This window comes from Rhamphochromis sp. 'chilingali', assembly GCF_963969265.1.
Source record: "Rhamphochromis sp. 'chilingali' genome assembly, chromosome: 1".
NCBI classification, from domain to species: domain Eukaryota; kingdom Metazoa; phylum Chordata; class Actinopteri; order Cichliformes; family Cichlidae; genus Rhamphochromis; species Rhamphochromis sp. 'chilingali'.
The window spans coordinates 3,507,950-3,527,794 of record NC_137929.1 but is presented as its reverse complement, the minus strand read 5'-3'; the positions used below and the strand labels follow the sequence as shown (position 1 = coordinate 3,527,794).

General features: G+C 43.1%; 1 protein-coding gene across 1 annotated transcript in view; it reads right to left on the bottom strand.

The window, feature by feature from the left end:
• The window catches only part of LOC308399244 (protein NLRC3-like), a gene marked incomplete at its 5' end in the record, with an annotated part of 45,603 nt that extends 26,583 nt beyond the window's left edge, over positions 1–19,020 (bottom strand). The window contains 3 exons of the mRNA XM_080886387.1: positions 5,974–7,765; positions 8,596–8,880; positions 18,972–19,020. Of these exons, the coding sequence (XP_080742513.1) occupies positions 5,974–7,765; positions 8,596–8,880; positions 18,972–19,020 (2,126 nt within the window). The remainder of the gene's footprint in view (positions 1–5,973; positions 7,766–8,595; positions 8,881–18,971) is intronic.
• Between the last annotated feature and the right edge of the window lie 825 nt (positions 19,021–19,845).

Sequence of the window (19,845 nt, the reverse complement as noted above, 5' to 3'; positions counted from 1 at the left end):
TCCGCCCATTCCCACTAAGTCATTAAATAACCGAGTGTCCCCTCACATAACTCAGCGCACAGAGCCTGTCACCCCTGGCAATCACAAGAAAACACTTACCTTTTTTGCTTTTCATGCACCTCACAAACCACTCATACTCGGGTTTCCTTGGCTAGAATTACATAACCCCCACTTAGACTGGTCAGGTCAGAGGGTAATCAGTTAGAGTCTGTTCTGTCATTCAAATTGCCTTGTTTCTGCCCGTCCACCGGAACCTGTGGAACCATCAACCAACACTGAGACTGTTTTAGATCTCTCCTCTGTCCCCACCAAATGTCATGATCTTCAGGAAGTATTTAGCAAAAGTAAAGCGCTTTCACTGCCACCTCACAAACCACAGGACAGCACCATAGAACTACTCTCTGGCTCCACCCGGCCTTCTAGCTGGCTGTATAACCTGCTTAGACCTGAGTGTGCGGCTATGGAAAAGTACATTAAGGAATCCCTCGGTGCAGGCATAATCCAACGATTGTCATCTCAAGTTGGAACTTCTTTTTTGTGGGGAAAAAGGATGGCTCTCTCTGGCCATGCATTTACTTCAGGGGCCTCAGTGATATTACCATCAAGAATAAGTACCTATTACCTCATTAGCTCTGCTTTCAGGCCATTTCACAGTGCCACTGGGTTTACAAAACCCCACATCCGCAACGCTTACCACTTTTTCCAGATCAATCAGGGAGACAAGTGGAAGACCGTTTTAAACATGCCATTGGGGGACTACGAGTATTTGGTCATGCCGCCTGGGTTAACTAATGCTCCCGCAATGTTTCAAGATTAGTTAACGATGTCCTCCGGGAATTCCTTGACAGGTTCGTATTGGTGTATCTGGATGATATCCTCATTTTTCCCAAAACCTGCGAGGAACATCAGTCTCATGTCCATGCTATTTTTCCAACGTTTGCTGGAGAATAAACCTTATGTCAAAGCAAAAAAGTGTGAATTCCATTCCTCATCAATAACTTTTTTCAGTTACATTTTGGCACGGGGGCAGGTGAAGACGGATCTGGCAAATGTGAAAGCTTTAACAGAGTGGCCTACCCCTTGTACCCATTGTAGATTCAAGAAGCATCTCCAATGGGTTTTGGGAATAGCAAATTTTTATAGACTGTTCATTTTCAACTATAGTCAGGTAGCTGCACCACTCAAGTCTCAGCATGCATCTGGTCCCCCAAAGCTGAAACTGCATTCACCAAACTTAAGTATCTGTTCACCACGGCACCTTTTTGGTTCACCCTGATCACAGTTATCATTGCAAAGGTGGACACATCAGAAATTGGAGAAGGGAGAGGTAAATGATGCCAAGTGAAAGAGAATGCTTTTGGGGGGGGGGGGGGGTCATGCTGCTGTCATGGTCTGTGTGAGCGGCGGTGGTTTCCCACTAGACTCTGGTTTCTGCCTTTGGGTGAAGCCTGGTCAGCCTGTCCATTGTCCACACCTGACAGTAATCTACTAGGCTGAATATAACATCAGCACTCCCAATAACTCTGCTAACCTCCTAATCCTCGGATCATCTACTCACCCTTGTAGTTCAGTCACGTTTTCCTGGATGCTGGTCTTCTTGATTCACTCACAGCCACATTAATGCCTTTCGTCTCTTAGACTTACTGGACCACTTTGCCTGGATTCAAAGCTAACAAGTACTCACCCAGACCTCACCACCTGCCTTCCCCAAGTTGCTTTCCGACTGCTGACAAGTAAATGGTAAATGGACTGATTCTTATATAGCATTTTTCTACTCTCCCGGAGTACTCAAAGCGCTCTATACAACATGCCACATCCACCCAATCACACCCATTCTCACAAACACTTTATCTGAACTTAGTGCTTTCTAAGTACATTCACGCACATTCATACTCTGATGGATGCATCGGAGAGCAAGTTGGGGTTAGTATCTTGCCCAAGGATACTTGACATGCAGACTGGAGGAGCCAGGGATCGAACCACCAACCTTCTGATCAGTAGGTCAGATAGAATAGAATAGAATAGAATAGAATTCAACTTTATTGTCATTGCACATGCACAGGTACAGGGCAACGAAATGCAGTTTGCATCCATCCAGAAGTGCTTTAGTGATATAGATATATTACAATATATATTAGCAATAATATAGATATGTGAGTATATTACAGAAATGGGTCTATTATGGTATGTTATAATGTACACGGTATGAAGTATGTTGTGAATATTCTATAACTATAAGTATGTACAGGCTGTAGTGAGTACAAGCTATGTACAGGATATGAACAGGATATAAATATGAAAAACTATACAGAATATGAAATAAATAACTTTACAGAATCTGGGATATACAGCTATACAGAAATGGGAACTATGCAAGTTGTAAACAGTTGTAGGATTAAAGATTATCGAATGTACAGAATGATTATTTACACAGAGCTATACATTAGTGCAGTTAAGATAAGTGAGGGTGTAGATAGTTTCTACAGAGGCTATATAAAGTGCTAGTGGTTGTGAGTGGTGGTTCAGTCCATGTTATTATTGTGTTTGAGGGTACAGTTGTCCATTGTGGGTGTGTGTATGTTCAGTCCATGAGTTTAACGTGGGTCAGATGTCAGGAGGCAGAGTTCAGGAGTCTGACAGCTGTGGGGAAGAAGCTGTTCCGGTACCTGGTGGTCTTAGTCCGGAGGCTCCTGTGGCGCCTCCCAGAGGGCAGGAGGGTGAAGAGTCCATGTGATGGGTGACTGGGGTCTTTGATGATTTTCCCAGCCCTTTTCAGACACCGCTTCCTGTAGATGTCTTTTATGGCAGGAAGTGGTGCTCCGGCGATGCGCTGGGCAGTTTTCACGACCCTCTGCAACGCCTTCCGGTCCGAGGCAGAGCAGTTCCCGTACCAGACTGTTATACAGTTGGTCAGGATGCTCTCGATGGTGCAGCGATAGAAGTTCACCAGGATGTCTGAGGACAGGTGGTTCTTCCTCAGAGTCCTCAAGAAGAAGAGGCGCTGGTGAGCCTTCTTGACCAGCTTGGAGCAGTTGGTCGTCCAGGTGAGATCCTCGGAGATGTGGACTCCCAGGAACTTGAAGCTGCTCACACGCTCCACAGCCGTCCCCTTAATGTGGATGGGTGTATGTGGGTCAGCATTCCTCCTGTAGTCCACGATGAGCTCCTTGGTCTTCTCGGTGTTAAGCAGCAGGTTGTTTCTGTCGCACCACTCAGCCAGACGATCCACCTCCTCCCTGTAGGCGGCCTCATCGTTGTCACTGATGAGGCCAATCACCGTGGTGTCATCTGCAAACTTAATGATGGTGTTGGAACCATCAGCAGGTCTGCAGTCGTGGGTGAAGAGGGAGTAGAGGAAAGGGCTCATCACACAGCCTTGTGGTACACCGGTGTTCATTGTGATGGTAGATGAGCAGCGGTTATCCAGCCGGACATGTTGGGGGCGGTTGGTCAGGAAGTCCAGTAACCATTTGCAGATGAGGGAACTGATACCCAGGTCTGTCAGTTTCCTGATGAGTTGTGAGGGGTGGATTGTATTGAATGCTGAACTGAAGTCTATAAACAGCATTCTGGCGTAGGTGTTGTTGTTGTCCAGGTGTGAGAGGACGGAGTGCATTGCGATGGAGACTGCATCCTCTGTGCTCCTGTTCCGGCGGTATGCGAATTGGTGGGGGTCCAGGGTGGGGGGGAGACAGGATTTGAAGTGTGCTAGGACCAGTCGCTCTAAGCACTTAGTGATGATGGGGGTGAGTGCTACTGGGCGGTAATCATTGAGGCAAGATGGGTTGGAGTTTTTGGGTATCGGGACGATGGAGGTGGATTTGAAGCAGGCCGGTACCACAGCGTGGGCCAAGGACAGATTGAATATGTCTGTGAGCACTCCTGCAAGCTCCCCAGAACACGCTCTGAGAACACGCCCGGGGATGCCATCAGGGCCTGCAGCCTTGTGGACATTGATCCTGCTCAGCACCGCTCCTACATCGGTGGGGGAGAGAGTCATAGGTTGGTGGTCTGGCGTCATGTCTGCTTTGGTTGTGGTTGTGGGGTTCCCTCGCTCAAAACGAGCATAAAAGTTGTTGAGCTCGTTTAGGAAGGAGACATCAGAGGATGCGGGAGAGGGTTTGGTGGTCCTGTAGTCTGTGATGGTCTGGAGTCCTTGCCACATGCGTCGGGGGTTGGAGTTGGAGAAGTGTTCTTCTACCTTCTTTTTGTAATGGTGTTTGGCTTTTTTGATGCCCTTCTTTAGATTAGCCCTGGCTGTACTGTAGGCGTGTGCATCTCCTGACCTAAAGGCAGTGTTGCGGGCCTTCAGGAGGAGACGAACATCCCGGTTCATCCAAGGCTTCTGGTTGGGGTACATGGTGATCTGTTTCTGGGTGGTGACACTGTCTGTGGTTTCGGAGATGTAATCCAGTACAGATGAGGCGTACTGGTCCAGGTCTGTGTGGGTGAACATATTCCAGTCTGTGTTTTTAAATCTGTCCTGGAGCACTGCGTCTGTCCCCTCTGGCCACACTTTAATTGTCCTCACAGCAGGTTTCACACGTTGGATGAGTGGTGAATACTGAGGTGTGAGGAACAGGGAGAGATGGTCCGATTGTCCAATGTGGGGGAGGGGTGTGGCTTTCTAGGCTCCAGCCAGGTTGGAATACACATGGTCTAAAGTCTTGTCTCCTCTGGTGTGGCAGGAGACATGTTGGTGGAATCTGGGGAGGACTGTCTTTAAGTTGGTGTGGTTGAAGTCGCCAGCAACAATAAAAGCAGCCTCGGGGTGTTTATTCTGGTGTTTGTTAATGGCTGCAGAAAGTTCTTTCATGGCCAACCTAGCATTAGCGTCGGGGGGTATATACACGGCAGTGAGTATAATCGAAGTGAATTCTCTGGGGAGATAATAAGGTCTGCATTTGACCATTAAAAACTCCGCATTAGGTGAGCAGTGACTCTCAGTAGTAGTGGAGTTCATGCACCAAGCATTGTTAATATAAATGCACAAACCTCCACCTCTGGTCTTGCCGGAGTCATCTGCTAGCCTGTCGGCTCGGTGTGTGTGGCGTCCTGCTAACTCGATAGCATTGTCCGGGCAGCTGTTGTTCAGCCATGTTTCGGTGAAAAACATGACATTTGAGTCCATAATCCGTCTGTTGTTAGTGATGGAGAGCCGTATCTCATCCATTTTGTTTCCAGATCAGACCAGCTTTACCTCCTGAGCTACAGAAACCCCAAATAAGACATTGAAGATAACCTCGTTCACTTACTGTAACCTCCACCAGTGATCTTTCTGATGCTGCTCTACCTCTGTTACAGTGACTCAGATTACCATCAACCAAGACCCATTTCCGGAAACCTACCACAGAGCCCACTTCATGCTCACAGCTTCAAGTGCTTGACTTCCGCCATAGTTCACAGTTCATGTTAAAAAATTCCAATTATCAAGTTCCTGTGTGTAAATAAAGCCTTCACGTCTAGTAATATTCAGTTACTTCACCTTTGTCTGTATTTTGGGTTCACCATGTTGTTCTGGCCACACCGAGGTAACAGATTTATATTTGAAAAACAGAGAGACATGGGGGATTGCAATAAAGATGAGACACAAACCAGACCTTAAAATAAGAACATCTGAAAACGATGTAGGTGCAGTCTGGTAGCTCAAGTATTTGCTTTAAAAAACAGAGCTAGACTCCTGGTTGTTGGAGACAAGTGAACAACTTGAGGATAATAAACCTGTCAGAGGGGCTGAAGGATCAGAGCTCATGTTCTTATAGGCTGGATCTGGATTGTGCTTTGATTCGAGTTGAAGACAAAAATATTTCAGAAATGCTGATATGTCCTGCTGGAGAGAAATATTTAAAGTATCATGACTATTTTAGTGACTATTTTTTAATTTTTCTAAAGTGGTAGTGTTCTTTGAACTGAGCACCTCTGATTTATTTCCCATGATTTTAAGAATGAAGCGATGAGTTCATGTTTACTTACAGAGCTTTGTTGGAGGCTTTGACCACTGGCAGCAGCCTCAGAAGAGCCTCCTCTGAAGCAGAGTATTTCTTCAGGTCAAACACATCCAGATCTTCTTCTGATGACAGTAAGATGAAGACCAGAGCTGACCACTGAGCAGGAGACAGTTCATCTGTGGAGAGACGTCCTGATCTCAGGGACTGTTGGATCTCCTCCACTAGAGAACGATCATTCAGTTCATTCAGACAGTGGAACAGATTGATGCTTTTCTCTGCAGACAGATCCTCACTGAGCTTCTTCTTGATGTACTGGACTGTTTCCTGATTGGTCTGTGAGCTACTTCCTGTCTGTGTCAGCAGACCTCGTAGGAGAGTCTGATTGGTCTGCAATGAAAGACCCAGGAGGAAGCGGAGGAACAAGTCCAGGTGTCCATTTGGACTCTGTAAGGCCTTGTTCACAGCACTCTGGTAGAAGTGTTTCTTTGCAGATTCTCCTGTGTTAGACTTCTTGGGGGTTGTTTGTTCTTCCAGCAGATTGAGTCCAGAGTTGATGAAGGTCAGATGGACATGAAGAGCAGCCAGAAACTCCTGAACACTCAGATGGATGAAGCAGAACACCTTGTCCTGGTACAGTCCTCTCTCCTCTTTAAAGATCTGTGTGAACACTCCTGAGTACACTGAGGCTGCTCTGATATCGATGCCACACTCTGTCAGGTCTGATTCATAGAAGATCAGGTTTCCTTTCTGCAGCTGATCAAAAGCCAGTTTTCCCAGAGACTCAATCATCTTCCTGCTCTCTGGACTCCAGTGTGGATCTGTTGCACGTCCTCTATTATACTTGACCTTCTTCACTTTGGCCTGAACCACCAGGAAGTGGATGTACATCTCAGTCAGGGTGTTGGGCAGCTGTCCTCCCTCTCTGGTTTCCAGCACATCCTCCAGAACTGTAGCAGTGATCCAGCAGAAGACTGGGATGTGGCACATGATGTGGAGGCTTCGAGCTTTCTTGATGTGGGAGATGATCCTGCTGGCCTGCTCCTCATCTCTGAATCGGTTCCTGAAGTACTCCTCCTTCTGTGGGTCAGTGAACCCCCTGACCTCTGTCACCCTGTGAACATACTCAGGGGGGATCTGGTCTGCTGCTGCAGGTCGTGTGGTTATCCAGACGTGAGCATAGGGAAGAAGCGTCCCCCTGATCAGGCTTGTGAGAAGTACATCAACTGTGGTGGGCATCGTAATATCAGTCACACTCTTAGTGTTGTTGAAGTCCAGAGGACCTCGACACTCATCCAGACCATCAAAGATGAACACAACCTGGAAGTCTTCAAAGCTGCAGATTCCTGCTTCTTTGGTTTCAGTAAAGAAGTGATGAACAAGTCCCACCAAGCTGAACTTTTCCTCTTTCAGCACATTCAGCTCTCTGAAAGTGAATGGAAATATGAACTGGATGTCCTGGTTGGCTTTGTCTTCAGCCCAGTCCAGGCTGTATTTCTGTGTTAAGACCGTTTTCCCAATGCCAGCCACTCCCTTTGTCAGCACTGTTCTGATCAGGTCCTGTCTTTTGGGTGAGTCTTTAAAGATGTCTTCATGTCTGATTGTTGTTTCAGGTCTGTGTGGTTTCCTGGATGCTGTTTCAATCTGTCTGACCTCATGTTCATCATTGACCTCTGCAGTCCCTCCCTCTGTGATGTAGAGCTCTGTGTAGATCTGATTCAGAAGGGTTGGGTTTCCTGCTTTAGCGATGCCCTCAAACACACACTGGAACTTCTTCTTTAAGAGAGACTTGAGTTTAGGCTGACACTTCTGAAGAGCATCTGAATCAAAAAAAGGAAAAAAAGAAGGAAAAATACAAATCTGGTCTGAAGGAGCTATGTGATGTACTTTGGCCTTTATTTAACCTATCAAGTTTTTAATATACTCATTCTACCAGAAATCAAAAAGGGGCTTCAGGAATTCCTAAATGTATTTCCTGAAAAAAGCCACGTTAAATGTTTTGAACCTCCACATCTGCATTGCTTTGCAGCTTTTCATATGTACCTGATGCCAACATGTGCAGGCTAAACAGGTTTCTGCTTTCTGTGCCTCTTCTCCAAACTTTGTAACCAAAAATAACAACATTGAAGTGTCATAACGTTCCCCACTGCTATGTTATTTAAAGAAGCATCTGAGAGAGATTCAGTAATTCACATTTAATTCTTCTCGTAATTTACAATGGCAAAAGATAATGTAAACCCTTTCTGGCCACAATTTGCTTTATTATATGTAAATGTGGCATTTTTTTCATTAAACATTTAAGTCAAATGACCGATGCTTAAAGAGTGTCCTCTTGTTAGAGAAACACTCTGACTTTTCTTTTTTAAGGCAATCAGTTTGCATGGTTTTTAAAAGTAAAGAACACTTGTGTTTAATTAAATACAGATCACATTAGATCTAAGTAGTTTCACACGTTTATGACGATCATCAAAATTCCTCCATGTAGTTTAGAAAATACATTTGCAGGCATGTAACAAATCCAAACATTCGTCGTAGAATGACGTTCTTGCCCTCTCCTTTTTCTTACAATGAATTCTGAGGTTTCACTTTCACATCTCAACAAACTGCAAGGTGACCATTTTTATTCATGGTATCTGATGCATGACCTCACCTTGTTGAGCAGATGGATCAGAGTTCAAACGCAGCTGAGAGAAAAGAGAAGGATCTTTGATCTGAAGATGCTTGATTGTTATCTTGCATGCTTTGTCTCCTTTTTTCCTCACTGTGTCGATCAAGCTGCGTGCCTTGTCTGCTCTGAGTGGGTTCCCCTCCAGTATCGATTCTTCCTCCAACTTATTTAAGATACCATCACTTACAAGGGCCTCAAGGAGCAGTTTAAGGATTTCTATTGTTACCCTCCAGACAAAGGCTGACCGTACCCTGGCAAGCTCCTCCTCTACAGGAAGAAGAAAGAGACATAAACATGCTTTTCAGTCGAAATCATGTGAAAAATACAGTGGAACCCCGACTTACGAATACCCCATTTAACAAAAAATTCAAGTTACGAAGGCAATGAACGGCAATATTTCTGCCCATGGTACGGCAAAATGCCGGTGTAACGAAATCCACTGGCTCTGATTGGCTGAGCCTACAATGCCCACAAGGCCTTCCGAATCATGTGACAACCCCTTGGCTTCCGTACTCGTGCTTCGCTGTTCCACTTGAACGACATATTGTTGTTCTAGTTAGCAATTAGCCTATCGTTCAGCATCACCTCACTCAAAAGGTGCAATGGCTGTTTCGACTTAAGAAAATTTTCGACTTACGAAAGACCCTTGGGAACGGATTAATTTCGTAAGTCGGGGTTCCACTGTATTCTAACTTTGTTCAATTAACACTTCAACATCTCATCAACAAATACTAAATTTTAGGGTGTGTAGGGTTAAAATGATGCCAGCTTAAAATGAAACCGAAGAAAAAATTGAAACTGAAAAATAATGAAAAATATGAAAAACAAAATCTTGTCATTCATATCCTGCATTCCAGATTAAGTTTAAAATAAGAACGAGTGCAAGTACGAACGTGAGAATTATGTATATTGTAATAGGTATATTGTACCTAAATGATAGTATATTGTACAAACATGAAAAGTATATTGTTAGAACTATATCTAATATTGTTAGAACAATAGTATACTATAATAATAAACTTTTCACGTTATAATGTGACATAGCTCTATTTTTCTTTTGCCTGGGTGGCGGCTCTACGCTTCCGTACTACGCTTCTGTATCCAACACTTTTCAATGTGGCCTCACAAAATTATTATGACTACAACAACCATGAAAAGAGTTGGATGGACATTGCTACTCAATCACAGCTGCCTGGTCAATGTTTTTCATTAGTAATTTAGCAAAGTTGATGGTGTGTGTGTCTGTAAGACAGAGAGAGGGAGAGCGAGGGACAGATTTTGTATGATAAGCTTCATGTTATGAATGCACAGTTTGAGCACTCGGGTCGCATCAGAGCATCAGGCCATATAGTGTGAGACCCTGCATCGTGACCTATGAACTTCTAACCTCTGCGATTTAATTGTACAGTTTGAGCAGGAGCTGAATAACGCGACTGAAAAAAAAAAAATCGCACAGTGTTTGCCCAGCTTAATGCAGACTGTTTAAACTAAACAAGCTGCTGTTTCACATAATAAACCCTGTCAGCTGCAGTATTGTCTTCTGTTTTAACAGTTAAAGCAGTAGAGACGAGCTGTTTGCATGTGTGTGGAACTCTAGCGTCATTAACCATGCTAGCTGTTAGCTTATAGCTCACGCTAGCTAACCAGCGAGCAGTTAAAAGGACAGCTGAAGCTGCACAAAATACCCACAAACTTATCTCACTACAATGTAGCGCCGAAAATATGACTCGCAGCTCAAGCTCGACACAGCGTCTGTAACATAAGACTGACATCCAGCTAACCACAGCTAAAAGATATTTAGAGAAAACTTACAGTTTCCTCAGGTTACATGAACTGAGTTGTTTCACGCTGAAAAGTTGGTTTGTTTTGGCTCTCACTGAAGACATAGCTGCTCTTTTGTGCTGCTTTTACCCAATGGTATCTTTTGCGAGTGTGGACGCGTCATCTGTTTGCTCCTTAAATGCTTTTCTTCTTTTATTGATTTTTATGCTGATTTTTTCCCTTTTTTCCGTATGAGCTTACCTGCGATAGCTTCTGGACACTTATAGATCATTAGGACTAAAGTGTTCTTAACAGAAACAGCAACATTTTTATAGTTACCTTATCCTCAGCGCTCCGTGTGTCTGTGGCCTAGACACAGCTGAAGCCTGATTACAGTGTCTGGGCACCGAACAGCCCCAATAGCCTGGAAAGGTGCTAACCGCTAGGCTAACTAGCAACAAGATGCCTTCCCTATCCACAGATGACTACCACAGCCTCCTGCAGAAGATTGCAGTACTGGAGACAAAAATTCATCGCTTAGAAGTAAACGTGGAGGTAAATGGACTGTGTGGAAATGAAACAACCTTGCCTTTGATTCAAAACAATGGCGATGAGCAAGCTAGTACACAGCTAAGAAGCACAGATAACATGACCAAGAAAGTAGACTCTGTGCATTATTATAAATCCTCAAGTGATAATCCCCCCTTGGACTGTCTTGGTGCAAAACCAAGACATAAATCATGTCTCCTGGAAGGCGGAGGACGTATCACGGGCAGAGCACAGCGAGCTGAAATCTCTGAAACCGACTGGCCTTCACTTCCTACGAGACAGAGAAGCTCTTCTACCCCTGTATACGAGAGGAAACAGGACTGGACAACAGTGAATAGGAAGGTTAACAACAAACCTCCAAAACAACTGAATGTGAAACTGCACAACAGATTTTCTCCACTATCAAAGGACCCTGGATCTATATCGGACAACCATCCATCTAAAAGCAGCGAAGTAAGGTCTGAAAATCTGTTGAAAAGTAAAAGACCACAGGGAAAGCTAACGGCTAGGCCTGAAACTCTGATTGTGGGTGACTCTGCCGTAAAGGATGTACAAAGGATATGCGGTAAGAACACTAAAGTCCTCTGCTTTCCTAAGGATATGGTCAACAACCTGAAGGAGAGAATTCTTCAAATTGCAGATGAATATCCAACTGTGACAAACACTGTTCTGTATACAGGGTCAAACGATGTGTCCAAACAACAGTCGGAGGTTCTGAAACGGGACTTTACTGGATTATTAAATACTGTAAACTCTCTGAATGCAGCTGTATTCATCAGTGGACCTGTACCGCCGGTCAGAGGAGGAGACGAGAGATTCAGCAGGTTGTTTACACTGAATAAATGGCTTATATCAGCATGTACTGACCACTCGGTGCATTTTATCAACAACTTTAATATTTTTTGGGAACGCAGGCATCTGTTTAAAGCAAATGGATTTAATTTTAACAAGTCAGGGGTGAAACTGTTCACCTCCAACTTGTTTTATTCCATACGTCATCCATATGTGCTTGGAGCCAAGGCTGAGATAAACGAGGAGTTATCTCATAAAGAGGAACAAACAGTACTCCAAGAACAGACAAAGCCCAGCAGAAACCTTGAGGAGGAGCTCCATCTGCCCCCACCCGGGAAGAGCCTCAGAAAGGAGAGACATCTGAGGCAAGAAGATGGGTCCCTATTTGCCTCCAACTCTCTCAACAACACCAACGACCAGGACCAGGGACCACGATCTTCCCCAGTCCCCCAAACCCCTGACAGGCCATCACCCTCCTCCCCCTCCCTTTCTCCCTCCTCCCCACACCTGAAATTCACTGAGGAGATGATGGAGCGAGTCAATGCTGGGCTCAGATCTACCCCCCAGCCCAATCCCTTTTTGTCCCCCATAAACCCCCCACCAGAGCGGCCAAAGGTTCGCCATCGAGCCCCGCCCTCATCAGAGCAATCGAAGTCACATTGCCCAGCCTCGCCCCCCTTAGTTCCTCCTTACCACCTTCATGCCCTGTCTCCGCAGTCTGATGTGTGATGTGTGAAGGGTCCGGGCTGCGAGGATTATGGCAGTGGTGACTTTTCCCAGGAGAAGCTGGGACCCTGTTTACTAGAAGGTTTTAAAATCTCTGTACTTTTAGGTGACAGGAGACATGTGGCCTGGTCAAAACACAGAGAGGTGCACTCTAAAAGATCTTTAAACATAGTAAACATACCTTGTGTGCCATAGACTGCTCCCAAACACGAGGGGACAAGTAATACCTCTAAAACACTTAAGTTGGCTTTATTAAACGTTAGATCTTTAGCTGGGAAAACATTTTTAATTAATGATTTAATCACTGAGCACAGCCTTGATTTTATGTTTTTAACTGAAACTTGGTTGGACCAAAGTAACAGTGGAGCTGTTCTCATCGAGACGACCCCTCCTAACTACAGTTTTATCAGTGAGGTCAGGGTGAGCAGGAGAGGAGGGGGGGTTGCTGTCTTATTTAATGAATCATTTCAATGTAAGCAGCTATCTCCTGGAAGTTTTCAGTCTTTTGAATATGTGGCTTTACAGCTGAAGGCCCCATCCAAAGTTGTGTTTCTTAATGTTTACAGGCCTCCCAAATACTGCGCAGACTTTTTTAATGACCTCAGTGAACTGCTGTCTGTGATCTGTGTTGATTTCGACTGTGTAATTATTGCTGGGGATTTTAACATCCATGTGGACAACCCTTAGGACAAAGGGACTAAAGACCTGAGTAACACTCTGGGCAACTTTGGGCTGACTCAGCATGTAACAGAGGCCACACATAATAGAGGACACACTCTTGACCTACTGATCTCCAAAGGCCTGAGCATTTCAAAGGTTACTGTGTCTGATGTGGGCCTGTCTGATCATTACTGTGTTTTCTTTGAAAGTAAAATCTCAGCCCACACAAATATATCAACAACAGTGATCACAAAACGGTGTATAACTGAACACAGTAGTGCAATTTTTTACCAGGTCTTCCCATTAACACCTGACCTGTCCAGAGGGTCAGTCAATGAGCTCGTCAATAGCTTCAATGCTAACATGTTAAATGTAATGGACACTATTGCTCCCATTAAGGTGAAGGTTATCTCTGGAAGGAAGAAGTCTCCATGGAGAAACTCCACACTGGTGAAAAATGAAAAAAGAGAGTGTAGGAAAGCTGAGCGCAGATGGAGAAAAACAAACCTCCAGGTTCATTATGACATTTATAAAGAGAAACTTCACAATTATAATTTACAACTGAGGAGTGCAAGGAGGTCCTACTTCTCTGACATCATCACTAAAAACAGCCATAATGCTCGGGTCTTATTTTCTACAGTTGACAGGCTAACAAACCCTCCTGTGTCAGTGGCAGCTGAACTTCATTCAACCATGGCCTGCAATGACTTTGCCAAATTCTTCACAGAAAAAATCCAAAAAATTAGACAAGCAATTGGTACATCAACAGCAGATCCAGGATATGTACTGTGTGCACCAAAAAACTGTTTAAACACCATGAAACAGTTTCAACCTATTAACAGCAAAGACCTGGAGGACATCTTAGGTCAACTGAACTCCTCCTCCTGCTGTTTAGATGTCCTGCCAACAAGTTTTTTCAAAAAGGTCTCAAAGACTTTAGAGTCAGACCTGTTACAGATCGTCAACTTTTCTTTATTATCAGGTGTGTTTCCAGAATCACTAAAAACTGCTGTAATCAAACCTATACTGAAAAAGGACAATCTTGACAAGACACAAATGAACAACTACAGGCCGATCTCAAATCTCTCATTTTTAAGTAAGATCATTGAAAAAGCAGTTTCCCAACAGCTCAGTTACTTCTTAAAACAGAATAACTACTACGATGCCTTCCAGTCAGGTTTTAGACAGAACCACAGCACTGAAACCGCTCTGACCAAAGTGTTTAATGACATATGTCTGAATACAGACAGTGGAAAAATGTCAGTTTTAGTTTTACTGGATCTCAGTGCAGCATTTGATACAGTTGACCACAACATATTACTCAAACGACTGGAGAACTGGGCAGGTCTTTCAGGAACTGTACTAAACTGGTTCAAAACATACTTAGAAAACAGGAAATACTTTGTATCAATAGGTAACTTCACATCCGAGCAGACAAGTATCACATGTGGAGTTCCCCAAGGTTCCATCTTGGGACCCCTTCTGTTTAACATCTACATGCTCCCACTGGCACAGATTATAAACAACAACAAAATAAACTATCACAGCTATGCAGATGACACACAAATATATATCACAATGTCACCAGGAGACCAAGGCCCCGTACAATTTTCTCCAGCTAAACAAAAACAAAACTGAGGTAATAGTCTTTGGCGCCAAAGAAAAACGATTACAGGTCACCAGAGAACTTCAATCTATACATCTAAAAACCACAAACCAGGCGAGAAATTTGGGTGTAGTGATGGATGCAGACCTAAACTTAGAAAAACACATTAAGACAATAACAAAGTCAGCTTACTATCACCTCAAGAATATATCAAGGATAAAAGATCTGATGTCTCAACAGGACCTGGAAAAACTAGTCCATGCATTCATCTTTAGTAGGCTTGATTACTGTAACAGCATCTTTACAGGTCTACCTAAAAAAAATCAGTCAGACAACTACAGCTCATTCAGAACTCTGCTGCTCGAGTCCTCACTAAGACCAAAAAAGTGGACCACATCAGTCCAGCTCTGAGGTCTTTACACTGGCTGCCTGTCCATCAGAGGATAGACTTTAAAGTTCTGATGCTGGTCTATAAAGCTCTGAATGGTTTAGGACCAAAATACATCAATGACCTCCTGACCCAGTATGAACCTTCCAGATCCCTCAGGTCATCTGGATCCGGTCTTTTATCAGTTCCCAGAGTCAGAACCAGACACGGAGAAGCTGCATTCAGCTTTTATGCTCCTTATATCTGGAACAAACTCCCAGAAAGCCTCAGATCAGCTGAAACACTCAGTTTATTTAAATCCAGGTTGAAGACTCACCTGTTCTCAGCTGCATTTGAATAAAGCACCAAATCCACACTTTAAGCTTAAATTTCAAAACTTACATTTAACTACTGATTTTATCTACTGTTCTGATTTTATCTGTTTTGATTTTATATACTGTTTTGTTTGTTTGTTTGCTTGTTTTAATCAATTTTAAATCATGCTTTTTATTTGTTTTTGTTTCTAATGTCTCTGTAAAGCACTTTGAATCACCTTGTTGTTGAATTGTGCTATACAAATAAATTTGCCTTGCCTTGCCTTGCCTTTAAGCGAAACATTCTTTGTATGTGAGGAAAATGCTGTTCATCCTCTTCAGCTCTAGCGTAGACAACTGGCTTTGCCATGTTTTCATGTGTGTCTTCTTTCCGTGTGTCCTCTACTTTGAAACGCTTGGGCCGCTCTGCCCGCCACAGTTTCAAGCTGGTCATGTGACTGCATGGCCACATCTGATTGGTAAAAAGTTACCGGAAACTCCACTGGCGGCATGTTATCTAATGTGTTAAACTAATTATTTTTTAAAAAGTAACGAGTCAAATTTTGGAAATGTAGCAGAGTAAAAGTACCGTTTCTTCTTCACAAATGTACTCAAGTAAAAGTAAAAAGTATCGTGCAAAAAGGGTACTTTAAAAGTAAATTTTTTTTCCAAAAACTTACTCAAGTAAATATAACGGAGTAAATGTAACTCGTTACTACCCACCTCTGCAGACGGGCAAGTATACAGGTATACTATGAACAAATATACATATATAAAGATGAAGCACTGTGAGGTAAACAGATCTACAGAGTGCTATGAAAATATCTACAGTAGTGGAAGCGTAGCTCTCTGAACAGACTATAACAGTGTAGACACTATAACAGAGACTACACCATGTCAGTGTCCTAAAACTACAGCAGTAACCAACGTGGTGAATGTTGATAATGAAAGGATCATGGTCACTGGGAGGAGGAGTGTAGAAGGGTTAGGTGAGTGTGGATGGAAAGGCTCAGCAGGGACTGAGTTCAGTAGGGTGACAGCTGTGGGGAAGAAGCTGTTCCTAAACCTGCTGGTTTTAGTCTGAAGGCTCCTGTAGCGCCTCCTGGAGGGGAGGAGGAGCTGGAAGAGTTTATTGGCAGTATGAGAGGAGTCTGAGAATGATGCATACTCGGCGTAGACATCTCTTTTTGAGCGTTGTGTGATGGAGAACTTTGCTTTGTGTAATGTTATAAATACTTGGATAATCCTCAGAGTCTCTGGACTTTTACTTAGAGATATTATATTCAGTCCTGTGGATAGTTATATATTTAAAAATATATGATCCTCTCTGGTTACTCTGGTATGAATGACTCTGAATCACTTTATGGTAAATAACACACTATTTGCAAATTTGCAAACTGTGAAAGAATTCCAGATGACAAGTCTGTAGTTCGACATACAAGTGACGACCTTTGACCTTCATCAGTTTTTATTTAATTGTGTCAGAGAAACTCAAACGTGCTCTTCATGCAGCTGAGTACATTCAGTGTTTAAAACGGAAGCTGTGCAGGTCTGAGATCAGCAGCTTTGTGAAACACCAAGCTGAGGTCCTGTTAATGCTGATATATAGTGACACAGTTACATTTCAATTTAATTCAATTTTATTCATATAGCGCCAAATCACAACAACAGTCACCTGAAGGTGCTTTATATTGTACAGTAGATCGTACAATAACAGATACAGAGAAAAACCCAACATTCATATGATACAGGGGTGATTAATCCTTTTGACTTTGTTTTTATCAATAAAACAGCTGCAGCTTTCACTACAGCACATGTGGTGCTTTAACCTTTGTACTGTTTGCATCAGTTCATTCTGCAGTTAACATGTGAACATGTTGGATGATCTGTCTGCTGTCACTGGGTGGTGCTGAGGTCTGAATCTGAGGGCAGCTCCTGTAATCACAAAGAGAACTGAACCATCACAAACTGAAATATAAAGTTTATCTCAAATCTGAAATAGAGCTGATCCTTCTGTCCTCACACACCCAGGATCTGAAGTTCTTCTCTTACATTTCTTTAGTTCTTCAGCTCTGCTCACATACGAGCTGTTTATTTCTTAAAGCCGTATATACCAACAGATTTTCCAATATAATGTTAACCTTTGAGTTGTTGGTGCTTTGTGAATGTGAATCTGCATACATGAGCAGACGGAGCAGGTTTCAGTCCTGGTTCAGTCTGCTGCTGCACCGTGGTCACCAACATACAGAGGTATCATAACAAATATTAATGCTTTTTTCCATCTCAAAGGATGTAAGCTGTACTGCACATGTAACTTTGTGAACTTACCTCAATAAGAATGATTCAGACTGTTTTATTTAACCTGAATATTTGAAACAAACTTAGTAAAAACAATACACAGAGTCAGTGCTAAAAATGTAATCCGAGGAAAAATGAAACACACATTTTAACTTAAGCTGCCAAGCAGAAGTATTTGGTTTGAGTACATAAATATTAGGCTTTGCTATTTAATCTGTAATTAATGATTAATGAGGGGTTACTGAAGTGCAAGCCTTTTTTAAAATATGTGTTAATATCCTTACAGATGTGGCAAAAGAGTGAAAACATGCTGCTGTTTGCACATATTTAATAATCAGCTCTGCACAGGAGCTGCAGCAGAGTGCAGCCTGTTGCTCTTACAGTGTAATACTCATAATAAAAGTACAGTAACTGTGGTTAGTTACTGACGGAGCAGCCCGGTGCGTTTCTGCTCATTTCGTTCACCTGCACGGGTTAGCTAAACAAACTTTACAAAACAAGTTTTGCCGATAGCCGAGTGCCCATCTTAGCTAGCTAGCTAAGGATGTTAGCTACAGATTAGCTTACAAACACCTTTCACTTACCAAAAATATTGTGGCGGCTCTCAGGTCCTTCTGTCAGGCAGACACTGAAGAACACCTGAGTCTGTCAGTTTGAAACAGTCGGTAAACGCTGGACCTCCTCTCAGCGTCCCCGCTCTATGTGCCGTTCAGAGATACGCAAGTTTCTTCATGACTGCGGCTGCTGCAGATATTAGGTCGTCCATGATTTCTACAGTCACTGGTCAGCAATATAATGTGCGCAAACATATGTGGCTCATATATGTGGCTCTGAAGCCCCGCCCTTCAAGCGCACCCTCAGATGCCGAAGCAGTGCCAACTAATTGAAGCTGAAAAAATAACTGTACGTGGAAAAAAACGATGTAAGTGTGAAAACCACATGAACAGTGAGTTTTTTCTTTAAATTTCTATATTTATGTTTTTTCACTATCATTTCACTTTCAATACATTTGTTTCAGTTTCAATATTTCTTCAGTTTCATTTTAAGGTGGCATCGTTTTAACCTCATATGTGGGTTCAAAGTACAAAAAAGTCCAGTTGTTTCTCTGCCAAACTCCTTAGACTGGAAGTTCTCATGTTATATTAATGTCCCACAGAAAGATTAAGGCAAAGATTAGGACAGGTTACAACTCGTGAATTTTATGTACTTATCACAGTTACAAAAAAGAATCTGCCTGAAGTCTATACATCCATACGTCTCATCATACAAAGCACTGATCTCCTACCTGCTGATGGAGCTGCTTTGGCTGGCTGTTCTTTAGGTTCTTCCATCATCTTTCTATAAAAACACGAGAAGATGATTTTACCAAAAGAAACAGTGAACACAGTCTGGGTGTCACATCATATGAATTTGTGTCATGGTTTAGTGTACGGGCCACACACACTGAAACTGATCTGTGTGAAAGAACACATCGACGACATGTGAATGTAGTGATAACCTCATCATAATAGAGGTTTTTACTTTTTCACATATTTGTTCAGTATAATGATTAAATAATCTGACAATACAAACCTAAAATACTTTGTTCCCTGTCTGCGACTTTGTGCGTCTCTGCTGTTAGTGCTTAAAGGAAGTTTTAAACTTAAAATCCTTCCCCACATATGTGACTGTGGTCTCTGGGGCCAGTATCCTGAAACACTGGGGCTCAGCCCTGAAAGCTTTGCTATCTTCACCTGATAACAGCAGCTGTTTAAAGTTACTGAGTTTGACAGGGAAGTGAATGTAAATGTGAGACACTGTGTGCTCACAGCTAAAGGCTGCAGTCAGCTGTGTCAGAGCGTCCAATGAGCCTTTAATAAACACTCAGAGCTCCATGTTGATGAAGCTGTCATGTGTGAGCTTGTGAGGCTCCTTTAAACTGGCTCTGCTCTGTCAGATGCTTCACTGTCTCATCAATCTGCTGCACTCGTCATCTCCTCCTCTCTCTCTCTGCTGTACTGTTTGAAAAAACAAACAAATCAGCGTTAGCCAATCAAACTCTGTGCAGATGCTGCAGCTACAGCTGATATGTCATTCAGCTGTTCATCAATCAGCTTCTGCTGCTGTTTATTCGGCTCTTACTCTGAACACGTGCAGATCTAGGAAGATTTTCTTGGGGT